General features: G+C 42.4%; 1 protein-coding gene across 3 annotated transcripts in view; it reads right to left on the bottom strand.

Annotated features, from left to right (window-relative positions):
• Window positions 1-1,228: 1,228 nt before the first annotated feature.
• LOC121276542 (amyloid beta (A4) precursor protein-binding, family B, member 1 interacting protein) overlaps window positions 1,229-20,912 on the bottom strand; it is a 175,132-nt gene continuing 155,448 nt past the window's right edge. For all 3 annotated transcript variants that reach the window (XM_041185081.1, XM_041185078.1, XM_041185080.1), the window contains exons 9-14: window positions 17,568-17,711; window positions 15,253-15,363; window positions 12,347-12,445; window positions 7,887-8,001; window positions 5,887-5,978; window positions 1,229-2,645 (exon numbers count right to left, since the gene is read on the bottom strand). In XM_041185081.1, coding sequence (XP_041041015.1) covers window positions 2,055-2,645; window positions 5,887-5,978; window positions 7,887-8,001; window positions 12,347-12,445; window positions 15,253-15,363; window positions 17,568-17,711 — 1,152 coding nt within the window. In that variant the 3' untranslated portion in view covers window positions 1,229-2,054. The remainder of the gene's footprint in view (window positions 2,646-5,886; window positions 5,979-7,886; window positions 8,002-12,346; window positions 12,446-15,252; window positions 15,364-17,567; window positions 17,712-20,912) is intronic.

Consider the following 20,912-nt stretch of genomic DNA (forward strand, 5'->3'; position numbering starts at 1 on the left):
CAAAATAAGTGACAGCCATTCGCTGATTCATTCCTCAGGGCAATGCCTTGATTAATCAGGGTCAATCAAGCTGCCTGGTTTAAACTTCAAACAATGCTTGGCAGTTAACTGTCAGTCACCATCACTGGTGCATTCTTCATGGCAACGCCTCTACCAATTAGAGTCCACTTGCCAACCAATCAGCACTCTCTTCTCAATTGATATAAATTGTTATTTTCCCCTTGTATTGGTATCCTTACCAAGTGTTCTGATGAGTGCAAGATGAAAAATTTCAACATGTCTCTTTTTCAGCAATACTGAAGAGAAGAGTGCAAAACTTCAAAAGGACATAGATCGGTGGAATGAGCAGACAAATGGCAGATGAAATTTAACACAGAGAAGTGTGAATTGATTCATTTTGGTAGGAAGAAGTGAAGAGGTAATATAAAATAAAGGGTACAATTCTAAAAGGTGTTGCAGGAACAGAGGGACCTAGGTGTATGTGTGCATAAATCATTAAATGTGGCAGGACGGGTTGAGAGAATGGTTAATAAACATACGGCATCTTGGGCTTTGTCAACAGAAGCACAAAGTACAAAAGCAAGGAATTTATACTAAATCTATATAAAACACTAGTTTGGCCTCAACTGGAGTATTACATCCAGTTCTGGGCGTCACACTTTAGGAAGGATGTGTAGGCATTGGAGAGGGTGCCAAAAATATTCATGAGAATGTTTCCAGGGTTGAGGAACTTCAGTTACATAGATAGAAGAAGATATTTGATAGAGGTATTCAAATCATGAGTGGTCTGCACAGAGTATACAGGGATAAACTGTTCCCAATACTGGAAGGATTGAGAAGCAGAGGGCTCAGATTCAAGGTAATTGACAAAAAAAGGCAATGACAACATGAGGAAAAACTTTTCATGCAGCTAGTGGTTAAGATCTGGAATGTACTGCCAAAGACTGTGGTGGAGACAGGTGGAATCGAAGCATTCAAGGGGTAATGAGTTATTATCTGAAAAGAAAGAAAGCGCTGGGCTATGGGGTTAAGTTGGGGGACTGGCACTTGGTGAAATGTTCTTGCAGAGAGACATATACATAACGGCTAAATAGCTTTCTTCTGTACTTTAACCATTCTAATTCTGTGATTCAAAACTGCAATCTCTAATTTAAAACTACAATAATGAGTGGTTCAAAATTGAAACAGTGAAAGTTTAAACTAAGCCAGTAAATAATCTGAACTATAATTGACAGTCAATTGACATCTCTCTTCCTCCAGCCCCTTTATTGTTTTTACAATCTCAGCATTTTTTAATGGGCTATTTCTGCTAACTGGAAAGAAATGGAAACCAAACAGTTTTAAATCCATGGCTGGTGATTATTTTCATAAAAATTGCTTATTTTTTTCCTGCTGGACTGAAATAAAGAAGAAACCAGTTCCAAAGGTAGAAGAAGCCGTTTTAATAGTTGGTCCAAATAGCTATTGTTTATGTATGAGCCTAGATGAGGCATTGGGCTGTTTGACCACAAGGGGCTTCATAGCTGAGCCATGATCCTGAGCTTATCTGATCTAGCTATCTTACAGCAGGAAGGCAATCAGAAGTAGAAACTCTGGCTGTTTCATATCCTTCTAATCTAGAGATTATATAGAATGGCTTTGGCACTGGTGTACCTGAATTCAACTAAATCAGCACAGATTTCCTGGTTTTTCTGGACCAACACCACATCATAATTGCTATCAGAAGGAATTTAAATTCACCATCTTAAAGTAACATGGATATTGTTGTAAAACAAAACAGAACATCACATATGTACAATTATGGAAAAATTAACAAACCAGCTGTATAACCATATAGATATTTTCTTTGATAATGCAACATTTTAATACATTGCTTGTTTTCATTGTTGCAGGTGCCTCCGGCACTGTGTTCAAATGCTTCTTCTTTACTTGTGATAACCAGACTATTTGCCAATATGAGCCTACTTTACTTGAGCTGTTTTTAGTAAATGGTTTAGTGTCACATAAACTGCAAAGTAAGTATGGACACAAATCTTTGGTTAAATCGCTTGTGCTTATTCATTCAGTGCAGCTCTTTTCTTCTGTAGGACTTTCATGAGATCTGACATAAGGTCTGGCTTGTCCGAGGATCCATCTCCTCCAGGTCTAATTTTGGGGGTCACCACGGCATTCTCACTCCTCTTTGGCACAAGTGGCCTTTTCACAGCATTGATGGTTGGGGTAGAAGAAGGTGGTGGAGGAGGAGGTGGCGGTGGCGGTGGCGTTCCTCCGGAATTGCTGTTGAAGCATGGAGGAGGAGGTGGCAGAAAATCAGGAGGTGGTTCTGGAAAATTCTCTGGATCCGGAGGAGGTGGAGGTAAATCAGCGAAGCGAGTGCTTGGTTTTGGTTCGTTACTGGCACCTGAATTTTTCCGTTTGATTAAAGTAGGAGGTGGCACAGCAGAAGTAGCAGATGGAGAATGTCGGATGGGTGGTGGAGGAGCACCTGGCTTTGGCTTGGAAGGCTCTGCTGGCAGCTGAGGAGGCTGTAAAGGTGGAGGGGGAGGTTCAAAGGATGGGGGTGGAGGCGGTAGATCCTCTTCTTCATCGTACATGGGTGGAGCAGGTGGTGGGATGTTGGTATCAGTGTTATATGTCCTCTTCTCCTTCAAATTGAAAATAAATGTTATTATATGGATCATACATTCATGTAGCAAACATTGAATCTTCCTTGATCCCCTAATTTTGTTGTTCAACATTCCAGTTACTGGCCATATTTTTCTGGTTTAATTAGCCAAGTGTCTCAACTTCCAATAATTCAGTGTATTACATCTTATGACCAGGTTTGATATCTGGAATAGAGAGGTGGTACCACCTTAAAAAGAGTACCGTTTTATATCTGATGGGTTCACTACACAAATCTTTGAAAGTGGCAGGACTCATCAAGAAAGCATCTGAGATCTTTGACTTTATAAGTAGAGTCTATGAGTGCAAAAGCAAAAAAAGCCTAAACCTTCATAAATTATTGATTAGGCCTCATCTAAAGTATTGTGTCCAATTTTGGGTACCACACTTCAGGAAGGATGTCTACACCTTTGACAAGGTGCAGAAGAGATTCACTAGCATGATACCAGGGATGAGTTATGTGGAGAGACTGGAGAAGCTTGAATTGTTCTCCATGGAGCACAGAAGGAGATTTCATAGAGGTGTTTGAAATTGAGTAAACAGAAGATCTTAGAGGCCAGTGGGTCAATAACCAGAGGACATGGATTTAACATCATTAACAAAGGTACTAGAAGGAGATGAGAAGACATTTTTTGCACAGTGAGTTGTTTTGACCTGGAATGTGCCACCAGGAAGCAAATTCAATAGTAAGTTTCGAAAAGTAATTTGATACATATTTGAAAATGAAATAAATTGCAGGGCTATACAGAAAGAACTGGGGAATGGAATTAATGGGATAGCTTTCTCAAAGGGCCAGCACAGGAATGATGAGCTGAATGGCCTCCTGTGTCATAACAGTCTATTATGTTATGATTCTATGAGCTGTTTGAGCTCCAACTTTGCCTTCTGGCCACACTGCAGCAGATGAATCAACTATGTGACTATTGTGTTGTGAAGTGGAGGTATAAATATAGATCTTTGACATTTGTAAGTACTTGCGGAAGAGTCTATTGCTATGATTCTGGGATAGTGACAATTAACATTGCAGCTGCATTTGTTTATGCCTCATGAGCTCATGTTCATCTTAAGCATGTAGCACCCACCCGAAGAAACTTCCTTAACGTTCGTATGATTCATATGGCTCAATTCAGGTGTCACCAGAGACAAAGTTTCATGAAGGGGAAAAATCAAAATGGCGGTCTATGAAACCAACTAATTTTTGAAAGAAAATTAGCGAAGTGTCAATCCAAACACAAAGGCTGGGGTTTTCCATGCCCGCTGGCGTCAGGTGTGTTGGTGGCATTAATGGACAATATGGCAAGAAGGCCAAAATTTGGCTTCACAATGTCATGAAACCAGTTTGCAGTTGTCCGCTCCACTTGCCAATGTATCATTGTAAGACCAGCCCACCGAACTCATCCCACCCCGACTGGATCATCTGTCCATGTCAGCAGGAAAACATGGTGACGTGTTTCACAACAGCATATATAAGGCGTGCACTTGGCGGGCTGCACTTCATTCAGTATTTCTAGGTTTGTTTGCCTACCTTGTTTTGGTCAGCACTTGCAGTCTTCAATTCCAGGTTCACAGTCAGCACTACATCACTTTTAGGGAGGCTCATGGGTAGGTCTCTACCTGCCTGATCAGCCATATGTGGGTGGCTTTTCAATGGCTGCAGAGTAAGATCTTTCTTGGGGAAGGGGGAGAAGTGGCCACAGGCAAGGGAAGAGATCGCAGGACAAGGGCTGTACTGGGGTACCAGGGTGTGTGTGGGGGCACATGTTGATCTGTGCAAGTGGCCTGAAAATAGTGAGGGCTGAGGAGACAGTCTCCAGAGGAGATGAGGCCAGATGGACATGTGAGGGTATGTGTGTGAGAATGGGTGGTGATGTGTCTTGATCTGACAGTCATTGAGCCAGTGAATATGTGATGGGCTTGAGTGTGTGAGTTTAGAGAGATGAGATGGTTGCCTTACCCTGGCTGCACAGATGAGATCATTCATCCTCTATCTGCATTGGATGGCCAGCCTCTTCTGTGCAACATTGGCACTGATCACCACTGCCATCACCTACCAAGCCAGAGTGGTAATGTTGCTGCCCCTCCTGCGGCCAGAACGGTGGTAGAGGACATCACAGCAGGCCTCCACAGCATCCAAAAGGTGCTTGAGGGCTGCAGTTGTCTTGCCTTTTGGTGCCATGTCTTCTTTGCTGCATTCATGGACTGGGAGCACTGAGTGCGGCTGTACTTTAAATGTGGTGTCTGGCGTGATGAAGTGGTGAGGTGATGGTGTGACAGGCGAATCGGAGCCCACCTGCCATTGAAATGGTGCGTACGCCAGGAATGCATAATTAATGCGGTGGGCCAGAGCGATACGGCGTGAAAAGCCACCGTTGTGGCCGGCAGGTATCTACCTGCTACCACACTTAGTGCATATTTGGGATGATTCTGCCCAAAAAACTCTACTTTTAACTGAAATTGAGATAATAATCTCCTTAAGAAACCTGTTTGTGTAGGTCCCAGGTCTCAGCTCCTGATGTACTTTCTTACTATAGCTGAGGTACATACTGTGGCAGAGCCTCATTGGAAGCTGTGAAATTCAGCGGATCGTGGAACTAACTCTAATAAATGTACTATTTTGAAGAGGCTCACCCATGCTTCATTGTTCCCCATATGATTTCATGCTTCAGGCCTGTGAGATTGTGTGATGACAGCAGAATCTTACACAATTTACCCATGTCATGTGCACTTACTAGTAAGGTGCATTTGAATTTCAGGCTCATTGTTAATGTAAAATGTTACGTTCTAAGCGAAAAATGATTGTGCTCAGGATTGCAATCGGGCTTAATCTGTGCTTTCCCACTGAGGTAATTATGCAAGATTGTCAAGCACATATCACTATTAATGCAATGCAGCAACATGCTGGTATTACGGGCAGCAATCATTTAAAGAGAACCTAATGCTCTTTATACATTGTGCTGTGGCAACTGCAGTGAGCAAAGTTTACTGAAAGCTCTATGTACTCATTTATACTAGGGACCCAGAGAACAGAAGGTAGCAAGGTGTAAAGCCAGCTTTCAAGAAACTTTCCGTACTACAGCCGATCCAGCCAGCTAAACAAAAACTAGTGTCTGTGATACAGAAGGCAGTGTAGTCAAACTTCTAGAGAAAATCCATGTATTTATTAGTTGCTAAAGATTTCACAGAAATAATTCCCCCATCTCTCTTCATTTTCACTTTGCTTACCTCTGCACGCATCCAGGCATCAGAAAACCCAGGGCTGACTGGGTTCGGTGCTTGCTGGGGTTGTCTTAGATGTCCATTTGGTTGAGGAGCAGCTTAATGACAAGATGGAAAAAAAAACTTAATAGGAACTTATAAGTGGCAGACAGACCAATATAAAACAACAAGGATCAATTGGTTAGAAGTACAGCTTTGTTCAAAAACCTTTTTTCTCTAAACACACAAAAGGTCAGCGAAATTAAAGGAGAATATACCTAATTTATTTCAGTTTTAGGATGAGATTAAAAACTAAGGGATTGGAGGCCTAATCTACCACTTTGCTAAATTTCCAATCGCAGCCAGGAAAGAGTTAGGTGGATTGTAGAAAGGAAGGTGGGAAGATCACCCCAGAAATTCCAGCTGGCTGTTCACACACGCCTCCTGGTGTCCAGCTGCTGAATGACATTAAAGGTACCCTCACAGCAGCTTGCTCTCCCTACCTCTGGGACTGAATACATTTTTGATAGGGTCAGGATGACAAAGGGGATCGGAAGGGGAAAAAAGATCAAAGAACGTTAACATCCTTGAAAAGATTGAAGTGTATCCGCTTTTCTGTGGAATTATTTTGTTGAAAAGCAGAATTTACCGTTAGCTTAATCCACCCAATTCTTATTCCTTCTGGATCAGTTTTAATGACTGATGTGATAGTGGCTTTATTATTTTGCTGAACCGTCCCTGCGTGAGATATGGAATGAAGCAGCAGGCGAACTCCTTAACCCAAATATATCCTAAGTGGTGCCATTTGGAAATATTTGTCTTAAGTAATAATTTTTGATTATAATCAATTTTTAATTAACAGATTGTTGGCTGTAAAAGTACAATAGCGACAATCCTTTCATCAATTTACATAATTATAAGATACAATGTTAGACTTGCCGCAATGTGTGTACATAAACATTGACAGATGAGTACATAAGTTCTGAATTTTCATGCAAGCAGAGAAGACAATCTGGATTTTTCATACTGTGATCAGAAAGTTCTAGGTTTGTGTACTTGTGTCCTGATCACTATTCTTTAGCCCCAACTTTGGCCTCACATAGCCAGCAGTCAATGTCATGAGGACACAAAACATATATTTTCAATAATTGATCCTGACTTCAAAAATCCAAATTCCAAATATCAGAAATTTGAGGTATGAGTAAAAGTTAAAGAAGTCAAACTTGTCTCCTTTAGAAAAGAGGGGAATTAAGCAACATTTAAGATTATGAAATGAAATTGACAACATTGTTGAGGCAAATTGTTCACTATGGCAAAGAGTTCAAATATCAGGGGACACAAGTGGAAAATTAAACTAAGTGATAAGGAAAGTCAGATGGAACTTTTTCACCCAAAGGGTTACAGTTATGAAATTTATTACCAGGAAAAGATGATTTAAGCAAACAAAGATAGGTTTGATAGACAATTGAATGATGACATTAGATAAACATTGGTTTGGTTCTGTTGGTATCACTTTTGCTTCTACATCCAAAGGTTGTGGGTTCAAGCCTTCCTCCAGGATTTAGGCAGCTACTCTAGGCTGACAAATTGGTACTTATTGAGGGATGTTCAAATGATATGTTGGACTGAGGATGCTGCTGCTTATTTAGTTGAATGTAAAAAAATTCCATGACATTGTATTCCACCCTCAACTGATACCAATAAAGAGATAACTGGATAGTCATGATGTTTGTGGAACCGTGCTAACTTTGCTTATTAAACACAGTGACTAGACTTCAAAAGCAACAAGTTGGCTGTGAAGTACTTAAGGATGGCCGGAGGAAGATAATTAGGGGTTATATAAATGAAAATTCTTTCTATGCTGAACAGAGAAAAGATTGAGACATATAATAGTTGGGATTCCATTGAAACTAATGAGATTTTTTCTGTTCCTAAAAATGATCTAAAACACACAAAAAAATTGAGACCGTCAATGCATTGTTATAGGAAAAAGAACCTGGAAACTAAACAAAAGCATGAATATATACCTGGAATGGTGCTTGTAGTATGGATAGGTTCCACATTTGACAAATTTGCCCATCGTGATGCCAGACCAGCCCTTTGCACTGCCACTTTGTAATTGTCATACAATGTCCTACTGTACTAAAAACAGAAAGGAGAACTTATATTATGTATATCTAATATATTATGTTAGAAAAGAGCACATGTAATCCTCCATGAGACAGTGAGTGAAGATCTTTATCCAACTGACTGTCAGCCTTAATTTTTTATTGTACAGATGAATTTGGTTAATTCAGGTAAATCCTGGTCAAACAACTGAGTGTGACAGCAGAGGCCTTGGCAAGGGACAGTTGGGTTCTGACAGCCATTACTGAATATTCATATTAAGGGATGCATCAGAGATTGACTTATTTGCATATATGATGCTGCCATGCCAACCTGTGGTATCTATTTGGCTGAAGTGTAATAACTAGCTGAAAAATATATGTAAAAAAATTACAGGAGAGACAATGTTAAGCCCCAAAATTAACAAAGTAAATAATGAAACAGGAACCTAACCTTGCTGAAACCTAACATTCTCGACAGCATGAGCAGCAGGCCCTGACGAGGTAGACTGGTCATTTTAATATTTTAATGAGGCTGTGTTTTATTTTAAGTGATTCTGCTTTAACCAAAGTTGGCAGGATTTTCTTCATCTTGGGAAACCTAGCTGGTGAAGGGAGGTGAGAAAGGCTGCATCCAGGAGGAGCAGGAGTGTTTCCCCCACAATAAATTCCCCCACAACCTGTCTGCTCCACCCTGCTGTCACAGTCAAACTCCCTTAGCCAACCACCATCTGCTCACCTTCAAGATTGGACCCCTAAGCGCTCAAGATCCTTTCCCCTAACCACCCACCCCTCCCACCATGATCTCTTCCACCCCGCCTCTGTCCCCCACCCCCCCATACCCATCACTAGACATAACTACTCTCAGTTCATCTGTGGTCTTGTGTTGCAGACACTCCTGCCTGACAGGCAGTCACCCTCAGTTATTTACCCCAGAACAAAGTCTTGTTCAAGAACAATGTGCATTTATATAATCCCCTTAACATAAAACATTGCGTGGGGCTTCACAAAGAAGGAATCGAAGAGAATAACAAATGTGTGTTTTTTTTAAATGTAGAGAGAGAATTAGCAAAGCGAAAGAGTTTATGAAGGCAGTTTCAGAGAGTAGAACTAAGACGTTTGAAAGCTCTGATAAAGAAATGAAAATGGTGGTGGTGAGAGCTGATATACAGCTGGCCACAGTCAAAGGATCCTAGCTACTATGCTGGGCTATAGGATTGGAGAAGCTTCTGGACTTAGGAATGGATGAGGCAATAAACAAGGAACTGACTTTGAATCCAGTGAAGTGGGGCGTAAACAGCCGGGGAGATTGATAAAAACAGAAGTGACAATTATTGGAGACTTTCTGGACTTCACAATGAAGGCAACAGAGTTTCTCATGAGCTGCACTCGTATAGAATGGAGGTTGGGAGGCCATTGAGAAGAACATTGGACAAGTTGAATCTTGAGGTATCAAAAGGGTGGATAAGTGTTTCGACACTTGTGGGAGTGATCTAAGATTGGAGGTGGGTAATGTGGAGGTGGAGCCTTGGTGAGAGATAGAATGTGGGCTGGGAGCTTAGGGCAACATTCTCCCCCCGTCAGGGGGGGATGTGTGGGAGCGGGCACGAGCAGGTGGCTTCCCAATTGGCGCCCCCCAGTTGGAGTCGCACTGCCATTTTACGTGGGCCGGCCATGTAAGGCCCACCCAGCATGATGTCTACCAGGAAGCGCTATGCGCCCCCTGTGCGGGAGGGGAGGGGCGCATTTTCCTGAGCTGGGAGTGGGCACTTTTGCGCATGCGTGTGAAAGAGCGCACAGATCTCCCTGAGGCAAAGTGCTGCCTCAGGGAGATCGGCTCAGATTTAAAACTTCAAATAAAGATGAGAAAAAAATTTCGCTGTCCCCTCATGTGACAGTCACATGAGTTGGGACATGTCCATAACATTCATTTTGAAATATTCTGAGATTTTTAAATCACTCATGAAACCTCATCCTGCCGTGGATGAGGTTTAATGCATTTTCAGAAGCCTGCCTGGGCTCCCAGCCTGCCCACCAACCTTAAGGTTGGACAGGCAGGTCCATTAATAATTTCAATTAGTTTTTTAATGGCCTTAATAGGCCATTGACAGGTCGGCGGGTGCACAGCCGAGTTGGCTGCGAGCCTGCTGACCTGAAAATCTAAATGACGTGGGGTGATGTTGGGATGCACGCCCGACATCACCCTGCATCATTTTATAGGTCAGCGGCCCCCACTTGCCGAACAGAAGATTCTGCCCTTAGTGCAGGGTTGAACAGGATTCCTGGACTGGACACTACTTCATTGCAAATGTGGAGCTGGGGAGCAAAAAGGAATCAGAAGCAAGTGTGCAGAGGTTTTGGTGGGAGCTGAGTAAGATGGTTTTGATTTTGGACTTGGAAAAATTTATTAATTTTGCTTCCAATCTCCACCCCTCCATCATTTTCACATGATCCATCTCTGACACTTCCCTTCCCTTCCTTGACCTCTCTGTCTCAATTTCTGGCAATAGACTGTCCACCAATATCCATTACAAGCCTACCGACTCCCACAGCTACCTCGACTACAGCTCCTCACACCCCGCTTCCTGTAAGGACTCCATCCCATTCTCTCAGTTCCTTCGCCTCCGTCGCATCTGTTCTGATGATGCTACCTTCAAAAACAGTTCCTCTGACATGTCCTCCTTCTTCCTTAACCGAGGTTTTCCACCCACGGTCGTTGACAGGGCCCTCAACCGTGTCCGGCCCATCTCCCGCGCATCTGCCCTCACACCTTCTCCTCCCTCCCAGAAACATGATAGGGTCCCCATTGTCCTCACTTATCACCCCACCAGTCTCCGCATTCAAAGGATCATCGTCCGCTATTTCCGCCAACTCCAGCATGATGCCACCACCAAACACATCTTCCCCTCATCCTTCCTGACGGCATTCCATAGGGATCGTTCCCTCCGGGACACCCTGGTCCACTCTTCCATCACCCCCTACTCCTCAACCCCCACTTATGGCACCTCCCCATGCCCACGCAAAAGATGCAACACCTGCCCCTTCACTTCCTCCCTCCTCACCGTCCAAGGGCCCAAACACTCCTTTCAAGTGAAGCAACATTTCACTTGCATTTCCCCCAACTTAGTCTACTGCATTCGTTGCTCTCAATGCGGTCTCCTCTACATTGGAGAGACACCTGCAGTCTGTCTGCAAGAAAGACCCAAACCTCCCTGTCGCTTGCCATTTTAACACTCCACCCTGCTCTCTTGCCCACATGTTTATCCTTGGCTTGCTGCATTGTTCCAGTGAAGCCCAACGTAAACTGGAGGAACAGCACCTCATCTTCTGACTAGGCACTTCACAGCCTTCCAGACTGAATATTGAATTCAACAACTTTAGATCTTGAACTCCCTCCTCCATCCCCACCCCCTTTCCATTTCTTCCCCCTTCCTTTTGTTTTTTCCAATAATTTATATAGATTTTTCTTTTCCCACCTTTTTCCATTATTTTTAAATCTTGTATGCTGGGCTAGTCTTTCCACCCCACCCCCACTAGAGCTGTACCTGGTGTGCCCTGCCATCCATTCTTAATTAACACATTCGTTTAGATAATATCACCACCTTCCACACTTCTTTGTTCCAGTCTGTGACATCTTTTGATTATCTGCTCCTATCACTGCTTGCTTGTCCCTACAACCACACCACCTCCACCCCACTTCTCTTTCTACACCCCCCCGCCACCCCACCTTAAACCAGCATATATTTCAACCCTCTTCTAACATTCAATCAGTTCTGTCGAAGGGTCATGAGGACTCGAAACGTCAACTCTTTCCTTCTCCGCCGATGCTGCCAGACCTGCTGAGTTTTTCCAGGTAATTCTGTTTTTGTTTTGGATTTCCAGCATCCGCAGTTTTTTGTTTTTAAAACTGTTGATTTTCTCTCTGTTCAGTTGGAGTAGGTTCTAACTTATCCAGGACTTGCAGCCAATTAAAATTCTGACAACATAGAGGTGATAATGGAACTGAGGGTCTGGTTCAATCGATTAAATGAAACAATTTATTCCTCTGGGACAATTAAATTTTACATGGCATTTAAACATTAGGATATCTACAATATAAATATAACTAGTCAGCTTGAGCTGCTCCCACATTAGTCAAGGTAACTGCCTTGGGCAAATGTTAACAGTAGCTTAGGAGCAGGTTCTCAGCTGCCTTCTTAGGGAGGGTCTAAGCTGAAAAGGCATAGTTCAAAGAGCGAAGAAAACTTTAAAGTGCACTTGCAAACAAAAAAAAACAAGCAAAACTATATGTAAGATAAGCTTTGTGTTTGCTAATGTTTACTGTTTAATGTTTTAATTACTCCATTTCAGAAACAATTTCAACATTTCCATTTTTCACTCACCTTTCCTATTCGTATCCCAGTTACCCACTGCTGTAGAGCCCAGGGATCATCACAACATAGGTACTTGATGTATTGTGACTCCTTCTGAATCTGGGGGTGCTAGAAAATTAAATTGATCATCAAATCTGGAACTAATCTCTGATCGTTTAAAACTAGAATGTAATCAACTGTAGGTTTTTACACACAAACATATAGATCAAGGTTTTCAGGAGAGATATTGGGACAGCCTGACAAAGGTGAAAGACATTTACCCCTTGAACAAAAGTTTTTCAAATCTAGCAGATTGGTATCTTGGAGACATAAAACAAAGTGGAAAATGCAGCTTATTCCACGTGAGAGGAAAAGTTGCTGCGTGAAGGTGGAGCTTCAGTTGGCTTGGTCAGTTGTTATGAAACATTCTGATATTCAATTCTACTGGATTTTCTTTGGGGAAGGGGGACATGCTTGTATCCACACTTGGGAGTTGTGTAATACATTTGAGTCAAGAAACAACTGCAGTGTCATTACTGTTTGCATATGTTTATGACCATTTCAGATTTATTGTGAAAGGATGTGGCAATATCCCTGCTCTCCTGCACCGCCGAACCATCCCAAAAACTGAATATACACGTATCCGAACAAAATCCCTTCCGGGGTAACATAATTGTATTGCATTGCTTTTATTACTAGTAAAGTGACAGATTAAAAACCCCAATAAACCCCTAGTAATAGAAAACCTGCACACTATAAATTTAGCTTGAAAGCAAGAAAACACTGTCCATCATGATGCTATCAGCACTGAACACCAATGTCATCATGTAGCATAATACAAGCTTTACATGTCATGGCAGAAAAGATTCGTTCAGGTTGTTGAAAAAGTGAGGTGGGATCTGAACAGCTCAAATATCTGGGTTGATGACACAAAGCCAATGTGAATCAAATAATATGAACCAGATTTGGAAGAAAAAGCAATAAAGCAAGTGTTCCTGCCCTTGCCCATGAAATAAGTCTCACTGTGAGATCTAGTGGTATCTCTGTTGAGATAGTCACCTCCAGCACCATGCAATGCTACTACAACTGGTTGCAGTGTGCTTTAATGAGCATTAATAGCGTGGAGCTCAAGCGATGTCGTCAGGCTGGCCAAGAAGTCAATCACATTAAAAGATTTTCACCAACACCCCAAATGAGACACTCAAAGCACAAAAATAAAATCACTTTTTAAAAATGTTTACATAGACCAGATTAAAGACTGGGACATGCACATGGGGTGAACGTAGAAGAGAAAATATTTTGAAAAACATTTAAAAAAAATTATTTTAAAAATTGCCTTAAATAATCTACTAACCATTTAGCACCACTCCACAATTATAAAATTACTTTTTCAGTATCAGTTCAGTTGCTTATCAAATGTTATTACTCACGTTGCCTATTGATCACATTGTCTAATGAGGCCCTTAAAGGGCCAATTAATAGCCACTGAGTGCCTCATCCCAGTCCCACCGCTATCTTGCCCACAGCAGAGAGAGGCCCATGCCAGGTGGGTAGCCAGGTAGCTTTTCCTAGGTGAGCTGATGTGTGTGGGGTTTGGGGAGTTGGTGTTCCGACCATGGTGGTCCCTGTGCCCATCAGAGGCACCCTTCCCCACCAGGTCATACCCTACTTTAACCATCCTCCCGGCCTCTTAAACCTGACCCCCAATCCCATCGTTGGGGTCTGTCAGCCTGGCCCTGCTGATACCCTGGATTTCCCTGAAGTCCAGCCTCAATTATCTCCTCTTCAGGGATTTCCTGTAATCTCAGCAGTGTTCACACCTCGAACCTGGTACTGCTGGGACTTGGCCAGCACCTCTCTGAACCAGCAGCTTCTCCATGGATGGGGGCAGAAGCCTTGCCCTTAGCTAAGTAATGCCCTGCCAAGTGTAACACGGCCACAGGCAGCCAATATTAGTGAGGATGCGTTCCCCATTGACTCTTTGGGTGGCTCAGCAGGAAACCCTGCCATCCAAAAAATCCCGCCCCTGGTTACATCTGAATGAACAAGGTGTAACTTTTTAAGGGGTTTCTAACAGCGAGTGGGAAGGCTGAAATTCTCGCTGATTCTAGTGATTGCTGGCTAAGGGGAGGGTGTGGTCAGGGAAGGTCCACAGTGAAGCCTGTCTTCAGGATTTCCGTGCTAATCTGCACATGCCCAATACCCTGAAGTTGTGGTCAGTTTCAGGAGTGTAATGACAGCAAATGCTGACAGTTCACCGTCAGCAACTCCTCCCCTGCAAAATCAGGCCCATTGTTTAGCCAACAAGCAGAGATAAATTGGAAGATGCTTTCATATCACTGGTGTTACGTCGTCCACTGCATTTGGGATGATATACCACAGGAATATGATGACCCCATGGAATTCAAAGTGACTACATCTGGGAATTTTGGTTACTGCATGCCAACCTGGTGGGACAGAGGTAAACTCCATGTTTAAAAAAAAATAGATGTTTGGAATAAAATTTTGGTATAAGCCTGCATGGATTGTGTCCTACCTTTTGATTGGTAAGGCCAAAGGATATCCAGAGCTCTGAGAACCCAAGTGTAATATTTCAGTTTAATTGCAAATGGAATCAGTACATTGCTCAGTATTCCTATTTGTGCACACTTTTGGGTAAGGAATATTGGCAAAGTGAACATGATTCCAATTTTTGTGTGAATTGTCAACCTCACGGAATACCCAATCAGGTGTATCATACATTACAATACATCCATGATTGTGAAATGACTTTATACCCACCTCTACCCTGACTTAGTATGACAGCTGCAAGCATACATATTTCATAATTGTATTCTAACTCTTCCTAATTTCTGATTGACTGATAATTAAAACAATTCTTTACAAAATGAAAACTAAAAGCAACTAATGCTTTAAATATAGTTGTAATGGTTTACCTTCAGTATGAAGCAATGATCAGTTGGCGCTTTGTATTTTGCTTTGTAACTCATTCCATAGTAAATATTGACATTCTCAAATTGAATGAAACAAACCAGATCACGAGATGTCTGTTGAAAAAGTCAACTTATTTAGAATGTGTTTTCAAATTTGTTCAAAATTTTCAACACAGGAACTTTTCACAAACCTATTTACCCCTCCCAAACCCATAATCATGATATCCTAGAAGACAAGGTTAGCAGACCCATGGGAACATGTTATGACACAGTAGATGGTAAATGCTAAGCTGCTCAAATCCCAGAGGGAAACTTGAAACAACTGCCACAACTGTTTTGCAATTTGTATTTTTATAATGAGATGTGTGCCTTGAATTCAGTAGTAATAAGTCCATTGAGTTTCAGAGGTTTTTTACAAAAATAAATTAAACGTTTATTAATAAAAAAATAATTTTAAGCACATACATAGGTTACAAATTACTACTATGATAACTCCTAGCCCCCATAATTAATCTGATTCCCAGTTACACCCCCGCTAAGGCAACAGTAAAAACAAAATAGATTTTCACAGACCCGGGCAAAGCATGCAAGACCCTGGACAGGGATATTCATAGTGAATTCTTTTAGCTTTGGTTCCTATAGGCAGCAGCTTGGTACATAGAGGCTGGAGGCTTTTCATACTTGTTAGCTCTTAGAATTCCTTCCTCTTACACATAGCCTTCTCTCCTTTATGCATATTTTCCCCTTTGAATACAAATTTAATTGTTTCACTATGTCTTTGGACTTTATCTTTCTAACAACAAAAATCTTTCAAAGTACCAATTTTATCAGTAAGCTTTGGGAAAAATAAATATACTCGGCCAAATTTTCCCCCCACTGGTGGGGGAAGTTCAGGAGCGGGTGCGCTGCCATTTTATGTGACGTCTGCCAGGAAGCGTGCGGGTGGGGGGAGGATTCCATAAGCCGAGAGTACGCCCTTTTGCACATGTGCATGAAAGCGTGCACTCATCTCCCTGAGGCTAAGTGCTGCCTCGGGGAGATCGGTGCCAAATTTAAAAATGTTAAATGTAGAAAAATAAAATTTCCCTGACATGTTCCCGCATGTGACACTGTCACGTGAGTTGGGACATGTCCATCACTTTTAATTAAACTTTTATTAAATTTTTAAAAACCTACATGAAACCTCATCCCACCCATGGATGAGGTTTCATGCTTTTTCTGAAGCCTACCAGGGCTCCCTGCCTGCCCGCCAACCTTAAGGTTGGATCGGCTGGTCCTTTAACTAGTTCAATTAGTTTTTTAATGGCCTCAGTTGGCCATTGACAGGTTGGTGGGTGCACAGCTTATTTGGCTGCACCCCCGCTGACCTGAAAATTGAAATGACGTGGGGTGAGGTCAAGAGTTCCGCCCCCCGCTCGCTGACCTCAATATCCTGCCCACTGTTTAGCTTCTTCTGGCTAACTGTAACATTTCACCCTCTCTTTGGAAATTCAGACTACTCAGGTTTATCTAAAAATGCAAATATTCCTTTACACCTCATGTTCTCAAACTTCAGCCATGTTTACTTATTTAGCATTTCAAACCTAGCTTCTGTTCTGATACATGAAAGCCTTCAGACCATTTGTCTTTAATTCAATTAAGACACACACAGACACACACACACACACACACACACTATCCAGATCCCATTATTCCTACCTTACAATAAATCCCAATAACATTATGAAAATTATTATCTTTTCATGACAGAACACCACCACCTGCAAGTTCCCCTCCAAGCCACACACCAACTGACTTGGAACTATATTGCCATTCCTTCATTGTCATTGAGTCAAAATCCTGGAACTCCCTTCCTAACAGCAATGTTGGGGAGTTACACCAGATAGAGTGTAAGAAGGTGGCTCACCACCACCTTCTCAAGAGAAATTAGTGATGGGCAGCAAATGCTGGGCTTGCCATCAACATTCATATCCCAGGAAAGAATTAAGATAAAGAAAAATATGTTATGTATAGCAGCCTAATGAATTCTTATCCTTAGTTGGTTAATAGATGCATTTTGGCTGTCTGCAGGATGTGTTACTGTCACCAGGGGGTAGTACAAACACCTTTAATGGCATTTTATTTATAGCACTCACTCCGTAAGAGCCCTTTCTTGCCATGGGAGTTCCTACTGACAGTCTTTCACTGTTTTACATGTTGCCTGTAGGCATCTCTGACTGTAGAACTATGGTTTCAGATATTTAATTAGGCATTACTTAGTTTAATTTTCTTTTAAGAATTTTCTTTGAGCAAAGTAATGCATCTGTACATTTTCTGACCTTAGTTTTTCCTTTAGGAACATAATAAATTCCAGAAGCTCGCAGGAGAAAATATCGACGTTTCCACGACTTTTTTCCATCTTCTTTTACACAGAGGGTTCCTTCAAGCTCTGGTACAATGACAGATGTTCCACAGAAACATTCCTGTATGCAGAAATATATTCAGTTTACGTGACAGGAAACATTAAACATCTAAAGCACTTACTATGTTTTTATAAAGCTAATAAACATGATTTACAGCCAGGTCAGATGCTCAAAGTGGGACTATTTAGTGCACTACAATTCTTAGGGAAACTGGGCAGTCAAATTTATCAAAAATGATATTATCAAGAAACTCGGATGCCTGAAATTGTCATAATTATTAGTCTGAGCTTATTTCAAAGCGTGTACTTCTTATCAGGAAAGTTCTGGTTGAAATTTCAGTTTGTGCCAAATTTTTCAGGGCATTAAATTGGCCTAAGAGTGTTTGGACTACAAAAGGGAATTGTTCGGCCCTTTATCATGTTGAAGGAGCTAACTGTTAAGAATCATTCTAATGTCGCATTATCACAGCGATGCCCACATCTCGTGAATGAATAGAAGAAAATGTCCTATCAATCATAAGGCCACTCTTAAGAAAAAGAAACACTCCACCACAAAATCAGCTTTCTTATTGTGCATAAGGAGGATTAAAAACAGATTGCAGGCAGGGTACATACTTCAACAAGGGGAAGTGCCCTTTCATCTACCAATCATTTTAAAGTTTGCATATTCAACTCTGGAGTATTTATATGTCCATCTCGCTCGGTTAGCTTATAAAAAGAAAGGCTTTTGGCAGCTGTGTACCTTTTTATAGTAAATGCTAATATCGTACATTAAAGAAAGAAATGTCTTTTACATTGCTCCGTTTAAAACCACAGGGAGTCCCAAAATGCTTAACAGCCAATTCACAACCCAAGAAAGAATTAAAAAAAAAGAAAAATATGTTATTATGTATAGCAGCCAGAGAAATTCTTATCCTCAAGATAAAAGCAAAATACTGCGGATGCTGGAAATCTGAATTCTTATCCTTGGCTGGTTAATAGATGCATTTTGGCTGTCTGCAGGATGTGTTGACATAGCAACAGCTCCAGCAGTAAAGACAATTGGTGTCCTCAGTAAAACACGGGAGGAACTGATTATATTTCAGTGTCGGGAAATCCCAACAGCATAGTCTTTTAAATCTGGGACTTCTTAAAAAGACAGTCTTGTAATATCTAATAACTGGCTTTAAATTATTATTTAGTGCCATGTAACCTATACTTGAAAGTTCAAAGTACTTTCCTTGGGTTGTCTTCAGAATATTTTTGTGGAGATCCTGAAATGGCTCAACAGAATTAAGTTACAATCAACATTACATGTGTTGCAGATCTAATATGCAAATATAGGTAACATGATGCGCAATAATAAATAAGCCAGTTATTAGACATTGAGTCTAGAATATCTCTGTATGGGGAATAGCACTGAAAGAGAAAAGCACCTCAAACATTCATTGAAGAAAATCAAAGAGAGTGTCAATGACACAGAATTAATCAAAAGGTAGAAACTAAAAGGAGCATCTCGATGGCAGAATCTGGACTTTTTACATTTACAACTTACAACAAAAGTAACTTTTGACCTATGCTACATGAAAAACGTATTATACTTACCTGGCAGGGGAGAGACTTCAATCGTGTTTCTGCCAGGGAAAGATCATCCAGCAATGGCTATAACCAGTCGAACCCCATACTATGGGGTACCTAACACCATCCGAGTCATGATGAAGGGCAGCGAGGAAGGAATAGTTATGGATCAGACCTTCTTCACCAAGAGGATCTTATTCAAGCTGTGTGGTTTCGAGGCTGCGGAGATCTACTGTCTACTGGACTTCCCCAGCGCTGGATTTTTTGATGTGATGTTCAAGCAAGTGGCAGCTTGTGTCAAGCTCCTGAAGGTGTTTGAGGAGAAGAAAGACCTGCTGGAGATGAAGATCCTGACGGCAGAGCCGCTCTTTGCTCTGCCATTGCAACGAGACCGGCTAGTGACGGTGTATCTTTACAACCCCTTCGTCCCTGTCGCCGACGTGCTCACCTTTCTCACCAGGTACTTCGATAAGGTTGGGAGCTGCACCGTGGTTAGAGATGATTTGGGGATCTGGACATGTAAACACCAGGTTAAGGTCACACTCAAGACTGATGGTAAGGGAGCCATCTTCCACCCTCCTTCCAGATTCGCTATCGGGGGAAGCCGTGCCTACCTTGTCTATGCTGGGCAATCCAAACTTTGTCGTTCATGCGGCAAGGCTGGTCATGTGGTGGCCAACTGCAGTGCTGTCCTCTGCAAGAACTGCAAACAGGAAGGGCACCAGACAAAAGACTGTAAACAGGCTAAGTGCTGCAACCTGTGTGGCAAGGCAAGTCACCTCTACAGGACCTGCCCCAAACACTGCCGTACTTATGCACAGGCAGCCAAAGCCAATGAGGGGGGAGCAGAAGAAATGCCTCGTGTCACTCCAACCACCAAGGCCCCCAGGGAGAACAACGGGACAAAGGAGGACACAGAGAGAGACAAGGTGGAGGAAAAGATTGGGGCAACAGACAGCCAATCAACAACACTGCCCCCTGAACCTCCCACTCCTCAGGAGAGTGAATCAATGGAGGAGGAGGAGGCAGCAGTGGGAAAACAGCAGGGGGAGTGGCAGCTGGTGAAGAGACCCAAAAGGAAGAAGGGGCTAAGAAGGAACCAAGCCACTTCCCAGACAAGAGGCAAGAGGCGTCTCCCATCTGACATGGATGACAAGAGCAGCAGCTCTTCGGATGAAGAAGGGCCAGGGAGGCACCGACAGAAGAAATGGCAAAACGCTAGGGAGTTGGAGGACGAGACACCCAAGCTCCAGAACATTGGAGACAATGAAGAGACCAGCGCACCCCAACTTTACCCACAACCTGAAGAGGCCAGGAATCTGGGAGCAGTGAGGCAGTCAGTGCACCCCAGCTCCGGGAAGCTGGGAGCAGCAACGCCCCAGAGGGGGAGAGGATTGGAGAAGCTTCTCCAACAGAGGACATTTCAAACCCTGCTCTCTGCACGGACCCCCAGATGCCACCCGAGCAGAACATCACCAATGGGGAGGTTCAGGACAGTTTCCTCAGCCCATCCAAAGTGAGACAATTTGAGCACACTACAGGCATAAAGGAGCAGACCAAAGGTCTGGAACTCTCAGAGACAACAGGTTTGCTAAGAGACTAAATGCTTTAAAATGGGTTTAAAGATTGTATCCCTAAATGTGCGTAGCATTAAATCTACTACGCGAGGTGTTGCGACCTTGGACTACCTTGCCAAGGTCAAAGT

This window comes from Carcharodon carcharias, chromosome 3 (genome assembly GCF_017639515.1).
Source record: "Carcharodon carcharias isolate sCarCar2 chromosome 3, sCarCar2.pri, whole genome shotgun sequence".
In the NCBI taxonomy this organism is placed as follows: Eukaryota; Metazoa; Chordata; class Chondrichthyes; order Lamniformes; family Lamnidae; genus Carcharodon; species Carcharodon carcharias.